Genomic DNA, 18,183 nt, shown 5'->3' on the forward strand with positions numbered 1-18,183 from the left:
CAGACTTTGTCATGGGAGCATTTGGAAGCTGACTGACAGTATTTGATTTGTTTTGTATTGTTTTGTTTTGTCTTTAAGTAAGCTCTGCACCCAACATGGGGCTCAAACTCACAGCCCTGAGATCAAGAGTCACATGCTGTACGGCTTGAGCCAGCCAGGTGCCCTGCCGCTAGATAGATTTAAGCAAGGGGGTGACCTGATCTGATGATACAAGGCTCCTTCTGGCTGCTGATGGAGAATAAGTTGGACAGGAACAAAAGTTGATGTGGGAAGACCAGTTTGGTCAGTTCATTCCCCCAGATAAGAGATGATGGTGATCTAGACTGGGGGTTGAGGCCATGGAAATAAAGAGAAGTGAGGAGATCTGAGAGAATTTGAGGGAGGAACGTCTCACAGCACTTGAACATCATTTGGATGTGAAGATGAGGGTGAGAAGGGGAGACGTTGAGAATGCCACCAGGGTGTCTGGGATGGGCAAGTGACCAATTGGCAATACCGGGCATCGGGACATTGAGCTCGAGGGAAGAGGAGATATGGGTGCAAAAGAATGAGGACATTAGGTATGCATGTGAATCTCAGCTTCTCAGGGGCACACAACAGAGAGTTGCCTGGATATACGAATTTAAGAGTGTTTGCAGGTCGTGTTTCAAAAATGTATGAAAGCATGAGTTTATCAAGGGAGACTAAGGCAGCAAGAGACGTGCCTGTCTTCTCTCTCTTTCTCCTCTGTGAGCTTCCACCTGCACTAGCCACTATGGGAACCACTAGCCACCTGTGGCTATTTAAATTCCAATTAAAATCATTAAAATTAAATACAATTAAAAATTCAGTCTTCAGTCCTACCAGCCACATTTCAGTGTTCATAGCCACGTAGCTGGTGGCTCTTGTAAGGGACAGCGCACATTATAGACCATTTCCATCTTCACAGACAGTTGTATTGGACAATGCTATATCTAGATTCTACATCTTATTCATTTTGTATGCACAGTGCCCAAGCACTCAGAAAAAAAGTGCAGTTCCTTCGATTGGAGGGATCTTAAGAAGTAAGCAGGCATTCGGAAATGGGGGTCAGAAAAGGAACCCCACACATTCTTTACAACCCTTCACACGAGTGACAGGGCTCACACGGGGGCCCCAGCCAGAACACAGGAGTGCTGGTAGGTGGGGCTCCTCCAGGAAGAGTGGGACTGTCTGCATATTTGTCTAATTTAACTCTTACTTTTCTCGTGGGCCCTTGGGCAATACCATAGCACATTTGCATTGGAACAAGTGACACGTTCTAGATTATAATCCAGGATTACAGAGTGATGGAACTGAGAGTCTTTGTGGAAAATCAGATCTTGGACTTTTCATTTCAGAGATCAGTTCTAAATGGTCCCGAATGTCCAGGTTTTGGTTTTGCTTTTGTTTTTCATCTTCGTTGAGTGTGTACCTTTGTTCTTTATTTTCTTTTTCAGTCAGATGTCATGGATCAGAATTTGTTAAATTTTCTTCCAGAACAAGAACATTCAGAAGTTTATAAAATGCTCTCTTCCCATATGCTTGTGACAGATTCCCCCTCCCCAGAATACTTAAAATGTAAGTTTACCTTTACTGGTTTTACAAGATACAAAGATAAGAATTTTACTTTGGAAAGGAGGTTAGCATGAATTAAGAGAGGGAGAACTAATTTTAAGAACAGCTTTCCTTGTGACTCAGAGTATTTCCAAAGTCCTTAGAGGTATATTTTATTTGAAATTTAAAGCTAAAACTAGAGTTTTATGTAGTAGTAGTATGTAGTAGAATCATATGACATTTAGCTTCTCTGTGGAAAATTTGAAAGCATGGTGCTTAAGAATAAGAATTCATTTTGCCTGTAATACAAGTTCTTTTTTTTTTTTAACATGAGAGTCTTTTGGTAATCAACACTGCAAAAAATCAGGGAACAGTCGACTTGCTTATTTTAGAGGGCACTGTAAAGCTAGATGTATATAATAACCAAGTATCCAACTGAAAACTGAATAATTAGGTCAAAACGCCAAATTCTCCTCTCCCGAGGCTGTCATCTGGTTATTTCTATACGTTTCCAGTTTTTATGGAATTTTAAAGTTTTTCTCAAAATTGGCAACCTGGATGGAAAGGGCGGCCTCGGTGCCTGCTGAACCATGTACGTTGATGGAGGTAACGCAAGTGCCTCGTGCTTGTTCAAGCCTTAGTCCATTTTCCATGAATAATTTGTCCTGTTGTATATCTGATTTTACTTCAAAGCATTGTGAAAAGATTAAATTAAAGAGAGCAGCTCTATATGAGCAGCTTTATTTTAATACACCATATGAAAACAACCAGAACTAATCAATGCCGACATAAGCAACCACAGACATCTGGGAGCAAATTAAGACTAATTGGGCTGAAGTACGGAATGCAAAAATATCCATATAGACTATGGAGGAAAACCCCCTATTCTGCAAAGGTTATAAAACCATGTCCAAAAGTCAGTCATAATGAGAGAAATGTCCTGGCCATGTGTAGACTAAAGCCCATGAGTTACACAAAGATAAACTTGTTTAGTCTAGAATCTGTGTCATATTCATGTTCCTTTTTCTTTTTTTCCTTTAACGGCCCAGCTGACAACGATTTAGAGTTTTATTGCCATCTTCTCAGAGGCAGCTTGAACCCAAAGGAATTTCCAACTTATGAATACATAAAATTTGTAGGAAATTTTCGCTCTTACAACAATGGTAAGCTTTAATTGTCATATAATTGCGACAGTGTCTTTTATCATGCAAACGTGCACACGGGGGCATAAGAATCTCTGAGGGAGGAGGAGTGAGAATACGTGCTTTTCATATTTGCATTTGGATTTTCATGTTCCCAAGATGCATTTTGTGCTCGTAAATGCTGTCTCCCGTTTGAGAAGAACGTACTCCCACACTTGTTTATGCCGGTGCACAAAGTCCCACTGAAATGCACTTTATTCATGTATTTATTTTCAGGCTGATGGAATAGTTCTGTACTGTGGGAAACAGCTTCTAGTTAATAAAGAACAGGCTCAGCCTACACACAGCCAAACAGGGCTTCACTGTGACATGAAGATCCATAACCTTGGTTTTTGCATCTTTAGTCTCCTTTTTCCAGAACCTGCTGTGAGCATGTTCTCATGGGTCTGGCACATAGGTCTTCTGCTCACTCTGACCCTAATGCACGGAAAGTGGCCGTTTTATGAGGAGCCAGAAAAATCCACATTTGGATGGATTATGAAGCAGATTAGCCAAGTGTAAAATCTTACTCTCTGAAATTATCTAGATAACTAATGGTCCAAGCTCTGGTTGTACCTCTAAACTAGACTGACACCCTCAGTTTCCCTTTTGACCCTGGGAAAATGGGAAGGCAGGCCTGGTGGTGGAAATTCCGAAGTACAGTCCCCAGCCCACAGCCCCACTGTGGAGCCCAGCACAAAAAGGCCTGCCTTTTGTTTGCTTCACTCCTCAAACCTCAACACAAAACAAACCACTTTGAATGATCTGACATTTCATAAAACCACAAAGATGGGAAAAACAGAAGGAAGAGTTGACAGGGATGGGAGAGAGAGAGGGAAGGAAAGGAGAAAAATACCAAAGGAAAAGAGACAGGAAGATGAGGCACAGAAATGATGGGTGGGCAGGTGGAGACACCAGGGAGTTGATGGCTCCCCTGCTTGGGCAGCCTCTGGACCCATGATGGAGTCCATTTACCCACCAAATTAGACCCAGAGTTTCCGTTAGAATCTGCCAACATAATGGCCCCGAGTCCTAATGCTGAAGCTAACCAGGATCTTTCCTTCCCCCTCAAACAATCCTCTGTTGTATGTTGTTTGCATAAATATACATACTTTGTCTAAAAGCCTGAACTAGATGCTAAACACTTTGGTCCTGCCAAAGTGATTTTCAAGCCTAACGTTCAGGGCCCGTGCCTGGATGATGGGCTCCTTGGCTAACTTGGGGCCCTTTGGGAACCTACCCAAACAGGGTTCCTAAGTGGTTGGAAGTGAAGACAGGTCAGCTTTCACAAGTGGGGCCCTAAATCTGGGTCAAACAGGATAAAGCCAAAGCCTGACCATGCCTAACCCGACTCATCTGAAAGGCTTTCCTAAACCTCAAGAGATGAATGTTTTATGAACCACACAAGTAAATGGTAGCTGGTTGGGCTGCCTAGCTCAAGAAATTGACCTATGAGACGCCTGGTAGAACACCCAGCATGATGCCAGCCCTGGTGCAGAGTTCACTGGGTGAGGCACCTTGTTAAAATGAAGGTTCTAGTTCAGGAGATCTGAGGGTGGGGCTGGGATTGTACAACTGGAAAGAACCTTGGGGCTCTGATGAAAGGGGTCATGGACTTTGAGAAACACTACCCTATTGTGATACTAAGTGCCATTCCATAGGAATCGTAATGGTACTCCTCACGTTAATGGTGCTCCTTCCTACAGCTTTATTCTTGAATTAATATAAGCACTGGTTTGCAATTTGCTTAAAATGTGTGCTGTGGCCATCATGCCAGCTGCTGGAATAGCAGAATATCCCATGTGTCTGCGTGCAGACACAAGGGGAAGGCACCCTGGCCCCCCGGAGTGCCAAGACTGTGGAAATTCTGGGATGCTGCTCCCGCGTGTCTCCATGACAACGGCGCACCGCTTAATTAAGGAACCGACCTGTGATTGGCTGCCGAGCAGCAGTCCCATCCTTTGTTCATTTACATTTCCACAACTCTCCCTTACTATGCTGCTGAATATCACTTTGAAGCTTCCTGTCGCTTATCACATTTTAAAGGGTTTCAAGGAAAGAGGCAGACTTCATTGCGAATACCTGGGTTTTTTTTTCCTAACCAGCAAAGCTTTATTTTCACTTCACGTTGAGACAGTGTTTGTTTGCCTGAAAGAATATGTGGAAATTATGTGTGATTTTTTTTCTTTTTTTTTGGAAACTGTTACTGCTATAAACACACAGTATCGAAAAGTGGAAAATTTAAAGCCAAGAGTGCCAGAGTGTCTTTCCAGAGCCTGTTGAGCAAACCAGAGTTAGGGGGGCTTTCCTGAGGCAAGAGTCTCCAAATGTAATTGTGGAAAACCTGAAATATCATTCTCACTTGGATGAAAATAGACCACAACAAATGTCAGAGGGAAATGAATTTCTAAGATGGAACCCTATGAAATCACCAACATTCAATTATTTTTTACCTATAAAACAGAGTTTAACATACTGTAAGAAATACTTCAAATTTGATTTTGTAGGTTTACTTCTTAATAAACATTGGACAATGGGTTAATCAAAATATCTCACCTTAGGAGTGCTTCCTAACTCCCAGGTCCTGGGCCCAGTCTTTGCATTGATAATCTCATTGAATCCTCTCGCCAACCTTATAAGTGGTACCATTGGCATCGTCGCATCTTAACAGAGAAGGAAACTGATGCACATAAGAATCAGAAGTGCACATTCTAACCCTGAACTCCTACCCTTAACCCCAGTGCTTTGCTATGTTGCAAAGCAAATCTATGTTGAAATTAAACATGTAGATGCAGCACACAGGCCTGTCCCTGCCACTGGGCATGCTGTTGGGACATGATGTCCGTCCCTATGCACATCAGATGTCCCGCACCCGTGAACCACGCTGTTTTAAGGATACCCAAGATTTGTTTGAAAACAAATGGGTTTATGCTCACAGATCTCTAAAAATGGGCACAAGACACTGTGGAGGCCACACGGGGAAGCACCAGGGTAGGTCAAGAGGCAGGGCGAGTAGGAGATGTGGGCAGGAGCCTCCTAGTGTGGTTTCTGTAGAAAAGATTGAGTGAGGCAGCATAAACAGACTTCAGTTTGGTGGGTTTGAATAATTTTAGTAGGCTCTTGGGTAGAGGGGTTTGTCTCTAGTTCTCAGGGACCTGAGTGATTAGGGCAAGTGGATAGTAGCCCAGAGTGTCAGAGCCCCATAAAGGATATGGTTGGGCTGTGAGCTCTAGATTGATTGGTTTGCCTATGAAAGGTGCACTGGAAGGTGAGTCGTACCCTATTTCTAGGAATTGACCAACCCTGAAAGCAGCAGTTTCTCCAAGGTCAGCAAGGCCCCAAATGTCAAAGCACCAAATACAGAGAGTACAAAATGTGGTTTGTACACAAGCCACCCCATGCAACTTCCCTGAGTCCCCAGGCATGGCACACCTTTCAAAGCAATATGTGTAGAAGAAAAATGACTATGAACATTGCTTTTATTTTAATAAAATCCCTGTGCGCACTTCAAAGAACTATGTAGGAAACCCTACCCTGGTCTGTTATCAGGAAAAGTCCTATCATTTCTGTAGGGCTGCTGAGTTTATGGAGCATTGCCTGGCACATTCTCTTTTTTTTTTTTTTAATTTTTTTTTTTAATTTTTTTTTTTTCAACGTTTTTTATTTATTTTTGGGACAGAGAGAGACAGAGCATGAACGGGGGAGGGGCAGAGAGAGAGGGAGACACAGAATCGGAAACAGGCTCCAGGCTCCGAGCCATCAGCCCAGAGCCCGACGTGGGGCTCGAACCCACGGACCGCGAGATCGTGACCTGGCTGAAGTCGGACGCTTAACCGACTGCGCCACCCAGGCACCCCTGGCACATTCTCTTTTGATACCTGTCAGGAAAATACAAGGCTCTCGTTTTTATCAATAATGGAGTGGAAAGGATGGTGACATTTACTGATCTGTGAGCTCTTTGCACCCCTTCCTGGGCCTATGCAATCCATGCCTGGTATATAAGTAAGGCTCAACAAAAGTACGTTGGCCTAGACTGAGGCTCAGAGATCTTAGCCCTGGATGTACAGGTGGTAGGGGACAGAGGTCCAGCTCAGACCTGACTTTTGACTCACAGGGAAATGAGGCTTTTCCAAAACTGAGAGCTAATAATAGAGCTCTCCTTCACTGACCCCAAAGCCCACCCCAGAGATGGAGGGGTGGCTTCCAGGAGGGTTCCCACTACTTCTTTGGCCTTTAATCTGATGCAAAGATTAAATCCACTGTGGTATGTGCTGGGTAGACTGGCACATGTATAACTTATGGTGATTTGTGAATTGTGTGCACTGGAAGGTCACTGACCAGTGCATGGTCAGTGTATGGTCATCTTTGGCCTCCATTCTCTCCCCATTCTGTGTCCCCCACCCCCATCAAGTTCTTTCCCCACCTGGACTCCCTGGGTGCTCCCTGATGTCCTTATCCAGGCCCCTCACCCAGGTACCCCTGCCAGTAGTGTTTCTGACACACTCTCTTCCCTGCCTCCTGTTCATCTGATCAACCAATTTGCCTTGAGCCTGATAGAGGTGCAGGCTGTGACTCAAAACTCACATCTGTAGGTACCCTTGGGCCTTAAGCCAAAGGGCCCAAAGAGGAACATGTAGGCTTCAGGGCATGGAAGACAGGTGACATTGATCCAGAGAGGGCTTTTGGTGACCTTTAAATCCCATAGATGAAGACCCTCATCTGCTTGCCTGCTAACTCAGATAACTTTATCTGGCTCTGTCACCAGTATAAGTAGGTCAAGTTAGGAATTTGGGGTGTGGGGAGGCACAAAAGCCCCTTTGCCCTTGTTAATGAGATTAAACCCTCCATTGGGACATTTCCGGATTCAGCAGCTGATTGTGCCATCTTACCCCTTTACCTCTGTACCCCCCTCCATGCACCATGGCTGCACAGACACAGCAACCATCGCCTAAATACTTCCACCAAATGGAATTTTCCTCTGCTTCAGTATTTGCACATCTCGGTCACTCCTTCGGACTTCATCGTTTGGTACAGATGTTCTGGGGTTGGGGTGGGGAGGAGGTGAAGATGGGACTTCACATCTTTAACCTAGATTTTTAATAAACGTGAAGAAGTATGTGTCAGGAAATGGAACAAGAAAGTAGCTTTCCTAGAACTGTTTCACTTCAGGACAGTTTCTAACCAAGTCTGTGAAGAGCTTCCTGAGGGAATCTGAGCTGGAATACGGAACCACATGTCTCCTCCTCTTCCCATAAAAAGCCTACTGTCTGATCTTGGCCATGTGGCCAGGAGCACCAGAAATCACCACTGATGGCAACAGTCCCTGGTCTACCTCTGCTCTGCACATCATTTCCAGAAGAGGGGTGAAATGAAATTACTTTATTCGGGGCTATGTTTGTCCCATAACAGATGTTTAAAAATACCTCCAACAAATACACCCTTCCATCTTTTTTCCTTGTCCAGTTAAATAGAGGAGCCCCTGGGGCCTCTCCCAACCCCCCACCCAAGTCCCACAGCTCTGCCCACCACTCTTACTGGAGAGGAATCAGCCACGTGATTTTAAAAGACGTAATGAACAGTCTTTGCTTTCAGGGGTCCTAGTAAACAGGTTCCAGTTCCTGAAAGATAAGTTCATGCCAGGAAGAAGGCAATCCTCTATTTAAGCCCTTGCTCCTCCCCCAGACTTGGATTTAAATGTGCATCTGACTGAAATCCAGAAAGCAGTATTTCAAAAGTTGTTGGTGTGGTTCCAAATAGGTCACCCTCAGCAAACATTCCACTCTGGGCTTTCCAGAAACCACACACCAGAGTATAAAAGTTTCCCTGCCCTCATTTTACCTATTCGCCTCTAACCACACAACCAGATTTGAAATACTGGCAGAAATGGAGGCTTTTTAGCTTACAACACTTGATTCCGTATGTTCCGTGGGATTTCTGTAGGTTGCCTCATTTTATGGCTTTAGGGGTTTTGTTTTTTGTTTTCCTGAACTGAATTGAGATTTCTCAGTTAGGGGAACAAATCCACTCCCACCAGATCTCACTGAGAATGGAGATGTGAGTTTAGCACAGGAAGGACAGCCTCGGGGAAGGAATGTCTCATCTATCTGTCACAGGCCCCCAAGAGCAAGAAGCAGAGTGTCCCCCCCCCCCCCCCCCCCCGCCAACATGGAAGTACCACATATTTCTCCAGCAGAGGCCGTTACTGCCAGATTAGATTGTGGAGGAAATAAGAATGCAATAAAGAACAAGGTGTTACCCAAAGTCATTGTCTTGCTTGAGCATCTAGAGCCCATGTTAAAATGGAGCAGTGAGGAATGGTCACACAAACACATCTTCCTGCTTGTTCCAGCCTGGGAGCAGGGCACTTCCGTAGAGGTTGTCCAGGAATTGTGACAAAAAATGTGCACAAGACATCCAGATGGAGGACAGGGGGCAACATCCTGTACGAAGTCCACTTTCCTTAGGGGGAAAATCAGCTGGCCCTGTCCACAACAACTGTCTGGTGGATATCTTATCAATGCCATTACAACCTCCTGCCCCCCCAAATACTCATTTTTATTAGCAAACACCAAGGAAAAGAAGAAATATTTAACTGAGACGTATATTTTCCCATCTGAGTAATTTTTTCAATCTCGCAAATTGCAAACCCTTAGCCTTCTTGTGTGGCTCTCAGCCTGTCTCCAGCCTCGTTCATTCTTATGCCAAACAGAACTGGCAGAAAGAAAGCAAAGAACCACGCCTTACCCCAGCTAGTTAGGTGGTGCTCTGAGCCAGAAACCCGGGCAGGATTATTTTGCTGCTGCTGTCCTAAGAACCGAGTAACCTGGCTATTCAGAACACATCGGGTAAAGCATACCGTACTGCTAAGAGAAAAAGGAAGCCTCTGAAAATAGTGCTTAATTAGAGGGAGAGGATTTCTCGTGAATGTTCAGGAAATCACTTTTTCCTTAACATTCTGACACTGTAACCCAGACGTTTTGGACAGTTATCATAAATGAGATTTGAGAACGTTTTTCTTCTCTCAGCAAGCCTCCTCACTGATTGTTTCATGTCTTCCTGAACACCTTTCGGCTTTGATTTTTGTTTGTTCCAAGAAGTGCTGAGAAAGCTATTTGTCACTCTCCTTGCAGACTATTAGTGTGCTTTCCTACAGCTGTTGCAACTAATTTATCATAAGCAGGCCATCTCTGATCAGAATACTTAATTGTTTAGGCCTGATGACTGAACCAGTACTGAGGAACCATAGGTACCTCTTTTTCCATTTCTTTCTACTCCTTTGCTATTAGCTAATGTTCACTATCCCCACCTCTGCTTCTTCCTCATTCTTTCCAAACCCTTTGCAAACATGTCTCACGCCACTGGAGACTTCCCTGCCCTTTCAGACATCCTTGTCTTCTTTCCATGACTGACTTGAGAGGTCACCTTTGAGATGGAAGCCAACCCCAGACACCAGGAGAGACAGACTTTAATCACTCTTATTCTCTGGAGAACCTCAGGGCTCTCTTGTGTTCAGAATCCCTAGAGTGCAAGCCCAAGGCAGAATTCTTCCAGGGTCTCTAAAATTTGAAATTGTGATGAAAGGTTCAGGAGCAAAGAAGGGCTTGATCACCCCCATGGACTGTTTTAATAGGAAGGCTAAACACAGAGCACCATCTTGCATGTTTCCGAGCTTGAGACCCATATGGGCACTTGTGTTGTTTTCACCGAGTGGCAACTGCAATATACTGATTTGCAGCAGACCTTGCCCAGGTCCTTCTGACCAGTGTAAATGCACCAGTAGGGCAGTGAGCCAGCCCAAGTGCCGGTGGGACCCTGGACCATGCTCTGTAGGCACCCTCCCACAGCAACCCAGCCCCCAGCAGCACCAGGCTGGGCTGCAGAAGGGGAGCCCCCGGTGGGGTCTCGAGGCCTGTGTGTTTGTTGCAGGCTGGGATCAGAAGGTCTCTTCCCCAGCTAGATCTTAAGCTGTAGTTTTAGGGGTGAGATGGAAGGTCCTCTCATCAGAGACACATTCAGTAAACACATGTTGAGCGCCTGCTGTGTACAAGACGCCTGCTCAGTGTGGGAAACAGGGAACTACCAGATCCAGTTCCTACCACGGGGAAACCTGTCTCTTTAGCTTTGGGCAAGAGTAAGATCAATTTCAAGTAAGATGACCCTCAGGGCAAAAAATGTAGCAAGAAATCATTGCTTTTATCTGTGGCATGAATGCTGTGCGTGTGTGCGTGTTGTAGTGGTGGAAGAAAGAAGTGGGAAAGCAGGCAGAGATCTGATAAATAGGGCTGCGTCTGCATCAACTGGTTAATTCTTCCGAGAGGCTCAGGAAGCCAGTTGTAATTAGATATGTTTTTTCTATTACTTAAATTGAAACAACTAATTAAATCCTTAATTAATGTTTTTTAACTACCTTGGGATAAGAAGTGCCAGAGAAGTTATTCTAAGTGCTAAATATTACTCTGAAGTCCCAGGGAGCAGTTTGCTCATGTGTTGACTCTGGAATCTGTGAGGAGGCTCATGCTGTGAATAAAAGTCATTTGAATCGCGGTTGGCAAAATGTTTAAAGTATCTTCTTCCCCTTGACTTCCCCCAAGGTTATCCCCTTGGCCTCTGTTACAACTTTCATCCTTGATTCACCATCACCTTTGATCAAGCCCTCAGCTGCTTAAGGTTTTGGGGGAGAAAGCTCGTTTAGAAGAGGAGTTTGCTTGGTTCTGGGCCCCTCTGTAAAGTATCTAGCTTATCAAGTGCAGGCTATAAGCAATAATGAAATTTCCCCTGTGGGGTGCATTTTCATCTTTAAAACCTTAGAAGTTATAAAAGGAGTGATACACAACTGCATTGGGAGGCAGCCAGGCCAGCAGTAAGCTCTGCGGAACATTCACATAATTTCCGTGGTCTCTGCCCCTTGAAGAAATTATTAGGGGCTGGTGTTTCACTCCCCCACGCTCCTTCTGTCTCCCTGTCTTCCTCATGGTAAATCACCAAGGAAGGCACTTACTGACAGAATACATTAATTTGGTAGCCAGAAGGATCATTCCAGCAAGGCGCATGGTTTAGAGACAAATGAGAGAGACTTTCTCTAGAAATTTCCAGGAAGTCCTTTTGGAAGTTTGCTTCGAAGGCCTAGGTTTTCTGAAAGAGTAGGGAGAATTTTATTAGGTCTTTATTTGGCAGTCGATGTCTCTTAGATTCAAGCAGAGGGGATATTTCACATCTGGGAGATTTTTTCATGTCTTTTTTTATTATGCAGATGTTCACATCTGCAGACCCTTCCCTTATGGGATTGCTTTCTCTCCCCTCAGTGAGTCCCTTGGCTCACCCTCCACATTAATCTACAATGGACTAAGCCAACTAATGACAGCTGTAAACTCCTCAGGGACCACTGTTTTCTACTTTGCCCCTTTATATTCATGTTTGGAAACATTTATATTAATATTTATGTGAATCAATTCAGAGAATATGTTTGGTAAAATGAATTTATTCATGTTAGTGGATAGAAGACCACATTATAGAATCACTTAGAAACCTACGAACATATAAAACAAAAATTATTGGAAAGCTAAAATCCAAAGAAAGTCTTGCAGATTTCATTTTAGAACGCATTTCATTTTCTGTTGCTTTATATGTTCTCAAATTGGAAAACACAACTATGTTTAAGTCTACAAGTTCAGAAATGTAGTTAGAATTCAGGATCTAGTTCAGGATATAATCAACTACATTTGAAAAAGAGAGAGGTAGTATAGATTATCTAGCATAATGATCCAAAACCCTAACTACATGGTAGTAAGTGTGGGGAGCTTTTAAAACCTCCAGTGCCTGGGCTTCACAGCCAGAGTCCCTGGATCAGCTGATCTGAGAATGGCGTCTGGGCATCTGGGAGGCCATGTAAAAGGTCCCAAGGAATCCGATGTGTAGCTGAGTTCAAGAATTCCATATACATAGTCCATTGACTTTTCTCGTACTTAACAGGGTTCTTTTTCCCACCCAGCATACTCCACCTGAAATAGCAGAATTGTTCCCTGGCCCAAAAGGTAAAGCAGTTCTCCCCAGTCACTGTGAAGTCATCTCTGTAGCTCCCAGGGAAGATGGCAGCTGGCACCAGCTGGCACCTCCCCGGAGGGTGTGCGGGGGCCTGTTCTCAGCCCTGTAGTGGGCACAAGCCCTGAGCAATCACCCGTCTGCCCTGTAAGAACTTGAGGCTTGGTGACGGAAGACCTGGTTAGAGTCCCTGCTCTGTTATTTCGATTCTGAGCCATCTTGGTTAATACATATAACCTTTCTGGGCCTCAGCTGCCTCATCTGTAGAATGAGGAAGGTCACACCTTCCCAGACTTGTGAGAATATGAGATACTCATGAATAGGTTTGTCACCTGTGCAGAGCTACAGAACTAGTGAGTTTGTGGGGGACACTGTGTACCCCTGGGGATCACCCTGGATCCTGAGGCCATCTCCTCAGTAGCACTGGCCAAACCCAGCATCAGCCTGGCTCCCGATGTGGAGTTTCAGGGCGGAAAGCCCTTGGATCCCAGGTGTGCTGTGCCAGAACCAGGGGTAGAAAGGGGGGGTCAACAAATGCTGGGGGCCCATCGTATCAGAAACCATGTCTGACTAGGGAACACACCCCGAAGTGAGAACGCGGGCCCATACTGCAAAGCGAAGCTCTCTTCTCCTTTTGTCAAATGTTTTTCCCAGCACAACAGTCTGTGTGCCTGTAGGACCACTGGGAGCAGGAGGCAGGGTAGTCTGCTGGTACTTGGATTCCAACTCTATTGGGCTGTGAGCAGGTTACCTCACAGGCCACGCCTCCTGTTTCCTGTGCAGGGCGGATAATAGTAGCCCCTACCTCATGGAGGTGTCTGTTGTACGAATGAAGAGAGTGAATGTACGTGAAGCCCTGACTGAAGTGATGCCAGGTCGGGGTCGGCTGCTGTGCCACACAGGGCTAACCCATCTGCCTGTCTCCTCCCGCCCCAGTGCCTAGCCCCTCTTGTAATGGCTTTGACGGCACCCTTTCAAGGCCCTGCCGGCTGCCGCTGGGAAAGGAGGTCTGCTTCATCGCCACAGTTCGTCTGGCAACCCCACAGTTCTTAAAGGCAAGTACCTGGGAGAGCTCGTGTTGTGTGAAACTAGTACAACTGAGTCATGTTTAGTTACAGCTCACTAACCATCTTTATGGGAAAGAATAAGATGGCAGTGAAGTTGCCACGGACTTTGAAAAGTTGAAATGTCTGCTTTCTGCACCTGTGAACTGCGCCGCATGCCCCTTGCCCTAACTCTGGTTTCCCAGGAGCTCTTTTGCTGGAAGGCAGCATCAGCTGCCCTTCGTCCTGCAGAGATGCTCATTGGCAACTCTGTAGATCCTCCTCCCTTTCATGCCAACGTTACTACCACTCAGGGCAGGCCGAGGTGAGGGCCAAGTGTCAAAACCCAGGGCTTGTCTGTATTCTCTCACCCGTGATTGCTTTAACATCCGTGGCATGAATGCGGAGTTAAATTAGTCATCCAAATTCAGATGAAAAGCCATTTTCCACATGTTTACCACCCTTCCAGATAATGGGAAGGGAGTGGTGTGGCATTTTGGCTCTTAGGTATTTTTCCCCAGCTTGTGAAATAAATTTAGTATCAGCTAATACTGAAATTAGCTACAGATGATGAGTTTCAGCCCAACACAACTTGGAGACTTGCTCTAAATGATTTTAACTTCTGTTACCCACCATGCGTTCTTGAACCAACCTAGGGTGAGCATCTGGCACCCCAAGCAATATTTTTTTCCCTTCTAATACAGGAAATGTGCATAGTTGACGAACCTTTAGAGGAATTCACTTCAAGGCATAGCTTGGAATGGAAATTTTTATTTCTGGATCACAGGTTTGTGAAAAGAAAAACATATTTGGGTTGGGTCCTTTTCAAGTGTTTGTTTGCATGAGCCAGGCTCTCCTTGGGAGAGAAAAGTCGGGCCTTGTCCCTTCAAGGAGAAGGGCTTTCTGGCAGCAGGGAAAAATCGTTCCCGGCCAAGAGCCAGGCGGCCTCCCTTCAACTGCAAGTGCCCCATCTATGGGTATGATCCGTGTTTGGGCCAGAGCATCTCAGGAGAGACAGGTGCCACATCCCAGGGACATCTTTGGGATACCCTCACCCCCATCCCACTCGGGACCCTCTCCAGTTCCCCGGAAGGCAGGGGCAGATGGGAGAGAACCTCCTCGTCTTAATTTTCTCAACACCCTTTTGTCCCTTTAACTTCACCTTCTTTCTTTCTTCTGTAACATTTTTCACAGTTGAAGGATGAGAACTCTCCCCTCCCCACCCTTTAAGTTTTTGTTAAGCTTTGGGACTGGACTGCCCCAATTGATAGCTGTTTTTAATTATTCGGTAATGATAAAATGTATTATTATTTAATGCAGGTTACGCTAAGCAGACTGAATATATAAATGCCAAAAGGGTTGAGCGCTTTGGGAAACACAGCCTGTCTGGTTTTAACCATTGCAAAATTACTATCCTGCCATCGTTCTTGAGAAATGAGGTCTCTGTGTTGATCATGAAACATGCAGACTGTATCCTCTGTGTTGAGGTGCCACCGCGGTGAGTCTGGTAGGGGGACCTGCTTTCTGACGAATTATCCCCGTTGCTTGGCAGAGCCCCTCCGATCATAGGATACCTGCCTTTTGAAGTTTTGGGGACCTCAGGCTATGACTACTACCACATTGACGATCTGGAGCTCCTGGCCAGGTGCCATCAGCACTGTGAGTATTGCACACCCTGCCCCAGCGCCTGATGGCCCCCAGCACCCTCCACAGAGCCCCGGCAGCAGGATTCTTGGGCCCTGGAAGTCCACTCATTACTTGGTTTCTTTTTGAGGAGGAACACTTTGTTTTCTCGAAAATGATGTCCCAGTGTGGCAGAGGTCCCTGTGGTTTGAGTTTTTACCTGGAATTGACTTTGTTCCTCCTCCTCCCACCCCCCAGCACCTTCCCAGTATCCTTTAGATAGGTAAGCTGTTGAATCTTACCTAAGAAAACAAGGTAAGTGATGATGGCCATTTTTTCTAAGTTATGCAGTACGTTATTTTAAGTTTATTTATTTATTTTGAGAGAGACAGAGAGAGAGTGCAAGTAGGGGAGGGGCAGAGAGAGAGGTGGGGGACAGAGGATCGAAGCAGGCTCTACGCTCACAGCAAAGAGACCGACACGGGGTTTGAACCCACGAACCGTGAGATTATGACCTGAGCCTAAGTCGGACGCTTAACAGACTGAGCCACCCAGGTGCCCTATGCAATACATTTCAAAGACAAACTATTGAACTCACATCACTGCTCATTGTAAGCAGACATATATTGGTCACAAGCTACAGGCCAGATACTGAGCTAGACCAAGCACATAAGGATGATCAGAATCTCCTTGCTGCTCTGCAGGAGCAAGGTCTAATGGATGCTTATAGGATGCTGTCACTGCATTGGATGGAACGTGTTGAGGATACTGGGGGTGCTCAGAGAAGGATTCCTCACCCAGCTAGGGGAGGGGATTGGGAAGGCTCTCTGCCACAGAAGAGGGCCACAAGCTGGGAGGTAGGGGAGGTACCCCATGTTGTGGGGTGGGCAGGGGATAGAGGGAGAATTACAAGTATATCTGGGTTCTCACTTAGCAAGAGGAGTCAAGAATTAACCATTTAAAGCCATATTTTCAGTGCCAAGTTCTAGCTTTAAACAGGAAAATGTTTAATCATAACGGATCCTGACACATAAATTGACCACCAACACTGTATTTTGATAGATGTCCTGTCTGTAGTATCCATTGTAACTTTCCCTTCTCTGCTGTTCTTGTCAAAAGAATAGGCTTAAGTTCCATCAGGATCCTCAGAACCTAAGGCTGATCTTTTTTTTTTAATATCTATTTATTTATTGGGAGAGCACAAGCCGGAGGAGGGGCAGAGAGAGGGGAACAGCAGATCCAAAATGGGCTCTGAGCTGACAGGCTGGCAGCAGCGAGCCTGATGCAGGGCTTGAACTCATGAACCTTGAGACGTGACCTGAGCCAAAAACAACTGAACCACCCAGGTGCCCCTAAGGCTAATCTTTAAAACGTTAACCCTTTGCTCCTCAAAGTGTGGTCCTCAAACAGCAGCAAGGACATCACACGGAGTTGGCTAGCCTTGTAGACTCTCAGGCATCCCCACCAGGCCTGCGGAATCAGAACGTCCATTTTTACAAGATCCCCAAGTGATTCATGGGCACGTGAAAGTTTGAGAAGCAGGGTTACCTCAAGCCTTGGCTGCTTCTGACTCTTCTAATGGAGCAAGGCCACCCTGGTTGTAGGATTACCTTCATCATCTGAAGGAATTGCCCCAGGGCTCAGGCAAGATGTTCTCACTCTGTCCAGCCCATGCCCTTACTCAGCTGGGCTTCCTACGTCTTTGGAGATCACATTTTCCAAGGCAGTGGCTCCCTTTATAGCTTTGGTTTCCTGGTTGTGATATCTATTAACTGTTTGCCAAAAGACGTGCTAAATTCCAGCCACTGAGGCAATAAAGTCCAGATTGTTCTTCTTCCCTAGACCCACAGTCCAGCCTTCTGCCCTGTGCAGTCTAATATTCCAACAGCATCCATTCTGTTCTTGACACCCCCAGGGAAGCCCACCAACAGACTTGACCGCAGGGGAATCCACGCAGCCCTGCAGCACTGGGGCCTGAGGTGGAAGTCATCTGTAGCTGACTCTCTAATTTAGGACCGTGTAGACTAAGCGTGAACTGCTGACTGACAGCCACAGAATCCAGCCAGAGGTTGCTGTCAGGTCTGTTTGGGGCCCAGATCCCCCCGTGTCTGGATCGTCTCTTCTGTACTCAGCTCCTGCAGCTCCAAAGACAGTTCCACCTCCAGCAGGAAAACCTGTGCCTCTTTTTAATTAAACTCCAGTTTGGGAATCTGCCCTTATCTGAGGCTCTCTCAAGCCTTTGAGCATCTGGGGAAGCCTGCAGATTGTTCTTCCATTATTTAAGAATTCATTATCGCTTACCATTATCTTGAGAGTCACTTAAAATACACCGCACCTGGGGAAATAAACCGTGTTTGGCACTTTCTGGAAGCTTGTATTTTTAACAGTAACTTCTGGGGAAGAGATCATTTTTGTATTAACGTTTGCTACCCGCAGACCCCATTTTCTCCTAACAGTGATGCAGTTTGGTAAAGGGAAGTCCTGTTGCTACCGGTTCCTCACCAAAGGCCAGCAGTGGATTTGGCTGCAGACGCATTACTACATCACTTACCACCAGTGGAACTCTAAGCCCGAGTTCATCGTGTGCACGCACTCGGTCGTCAGGTGAGGGCTGGGGCTGGGAGGGCGGGCGAGCCCCTCACAGCTCACACAGAGCTCCTGCCGCCTCAGAAGTCCCAGCTTCTGGAGAGCCAGCAAGCCCCGGGCTTGAATTCCTCAGTTGGGGCCAGGCTGTGCTCTGCAGT

The 18,183-nt window shown here is 45.8% G+C and overlaps 1 protein-coding gene across 1 annotated transcript in view; it reads left to right on the forward strand.

The window, feature by feature from the left end:
• The window catches only part of NPAS2 (neuronal PAS domain protein 2), a 163,203-nt gene that overhangs the window by 118,941 nt on the left and 26,079 nt on the right, over window positions 1-18,183 (forward strand). Inside the window, exons 6-11 of the mRNA XM_086701345.1 lie at window positions 1,458-1,578; window positions 2,604-2,717; window positions 13,710-13,828; window positions 14,521-14,603; window positions 15,369-15,475; window positions 17,896-18,043. Coding sequence (XP_086557471.1) covers window positions 1,458-1,578; window positions 2,604-2,717; window positions 13,710-13,828; window positions 14,521-14,603; window positions 15,369-15,475; window positions 17,896-18,043 — 692 coding nt within the window. The remainder of the gene's footprint in view (window positions 1-1,457; window positions 1,579-2,603; window positions 2,718-13,709; window positions 13,829-14,520; window positions 14,604-15,368; window positions 15,476-17,895; window positions 18,044-18,183) is intronic.

The sequence above is a fragment of the Puma concolor genome, chromosome A3 (genome assembly GCF_028749965.1).
Source record: "Puma concolor isolate L17-30 chromosome A3, mPumCon1.1.hap2, whole genome shotgun sequence".
Lineage (NCBI taxonomy): Eukaryota > Metazoa > Chordata > Mammalia > Carnivora > Felidae > Puma > Puma concolor.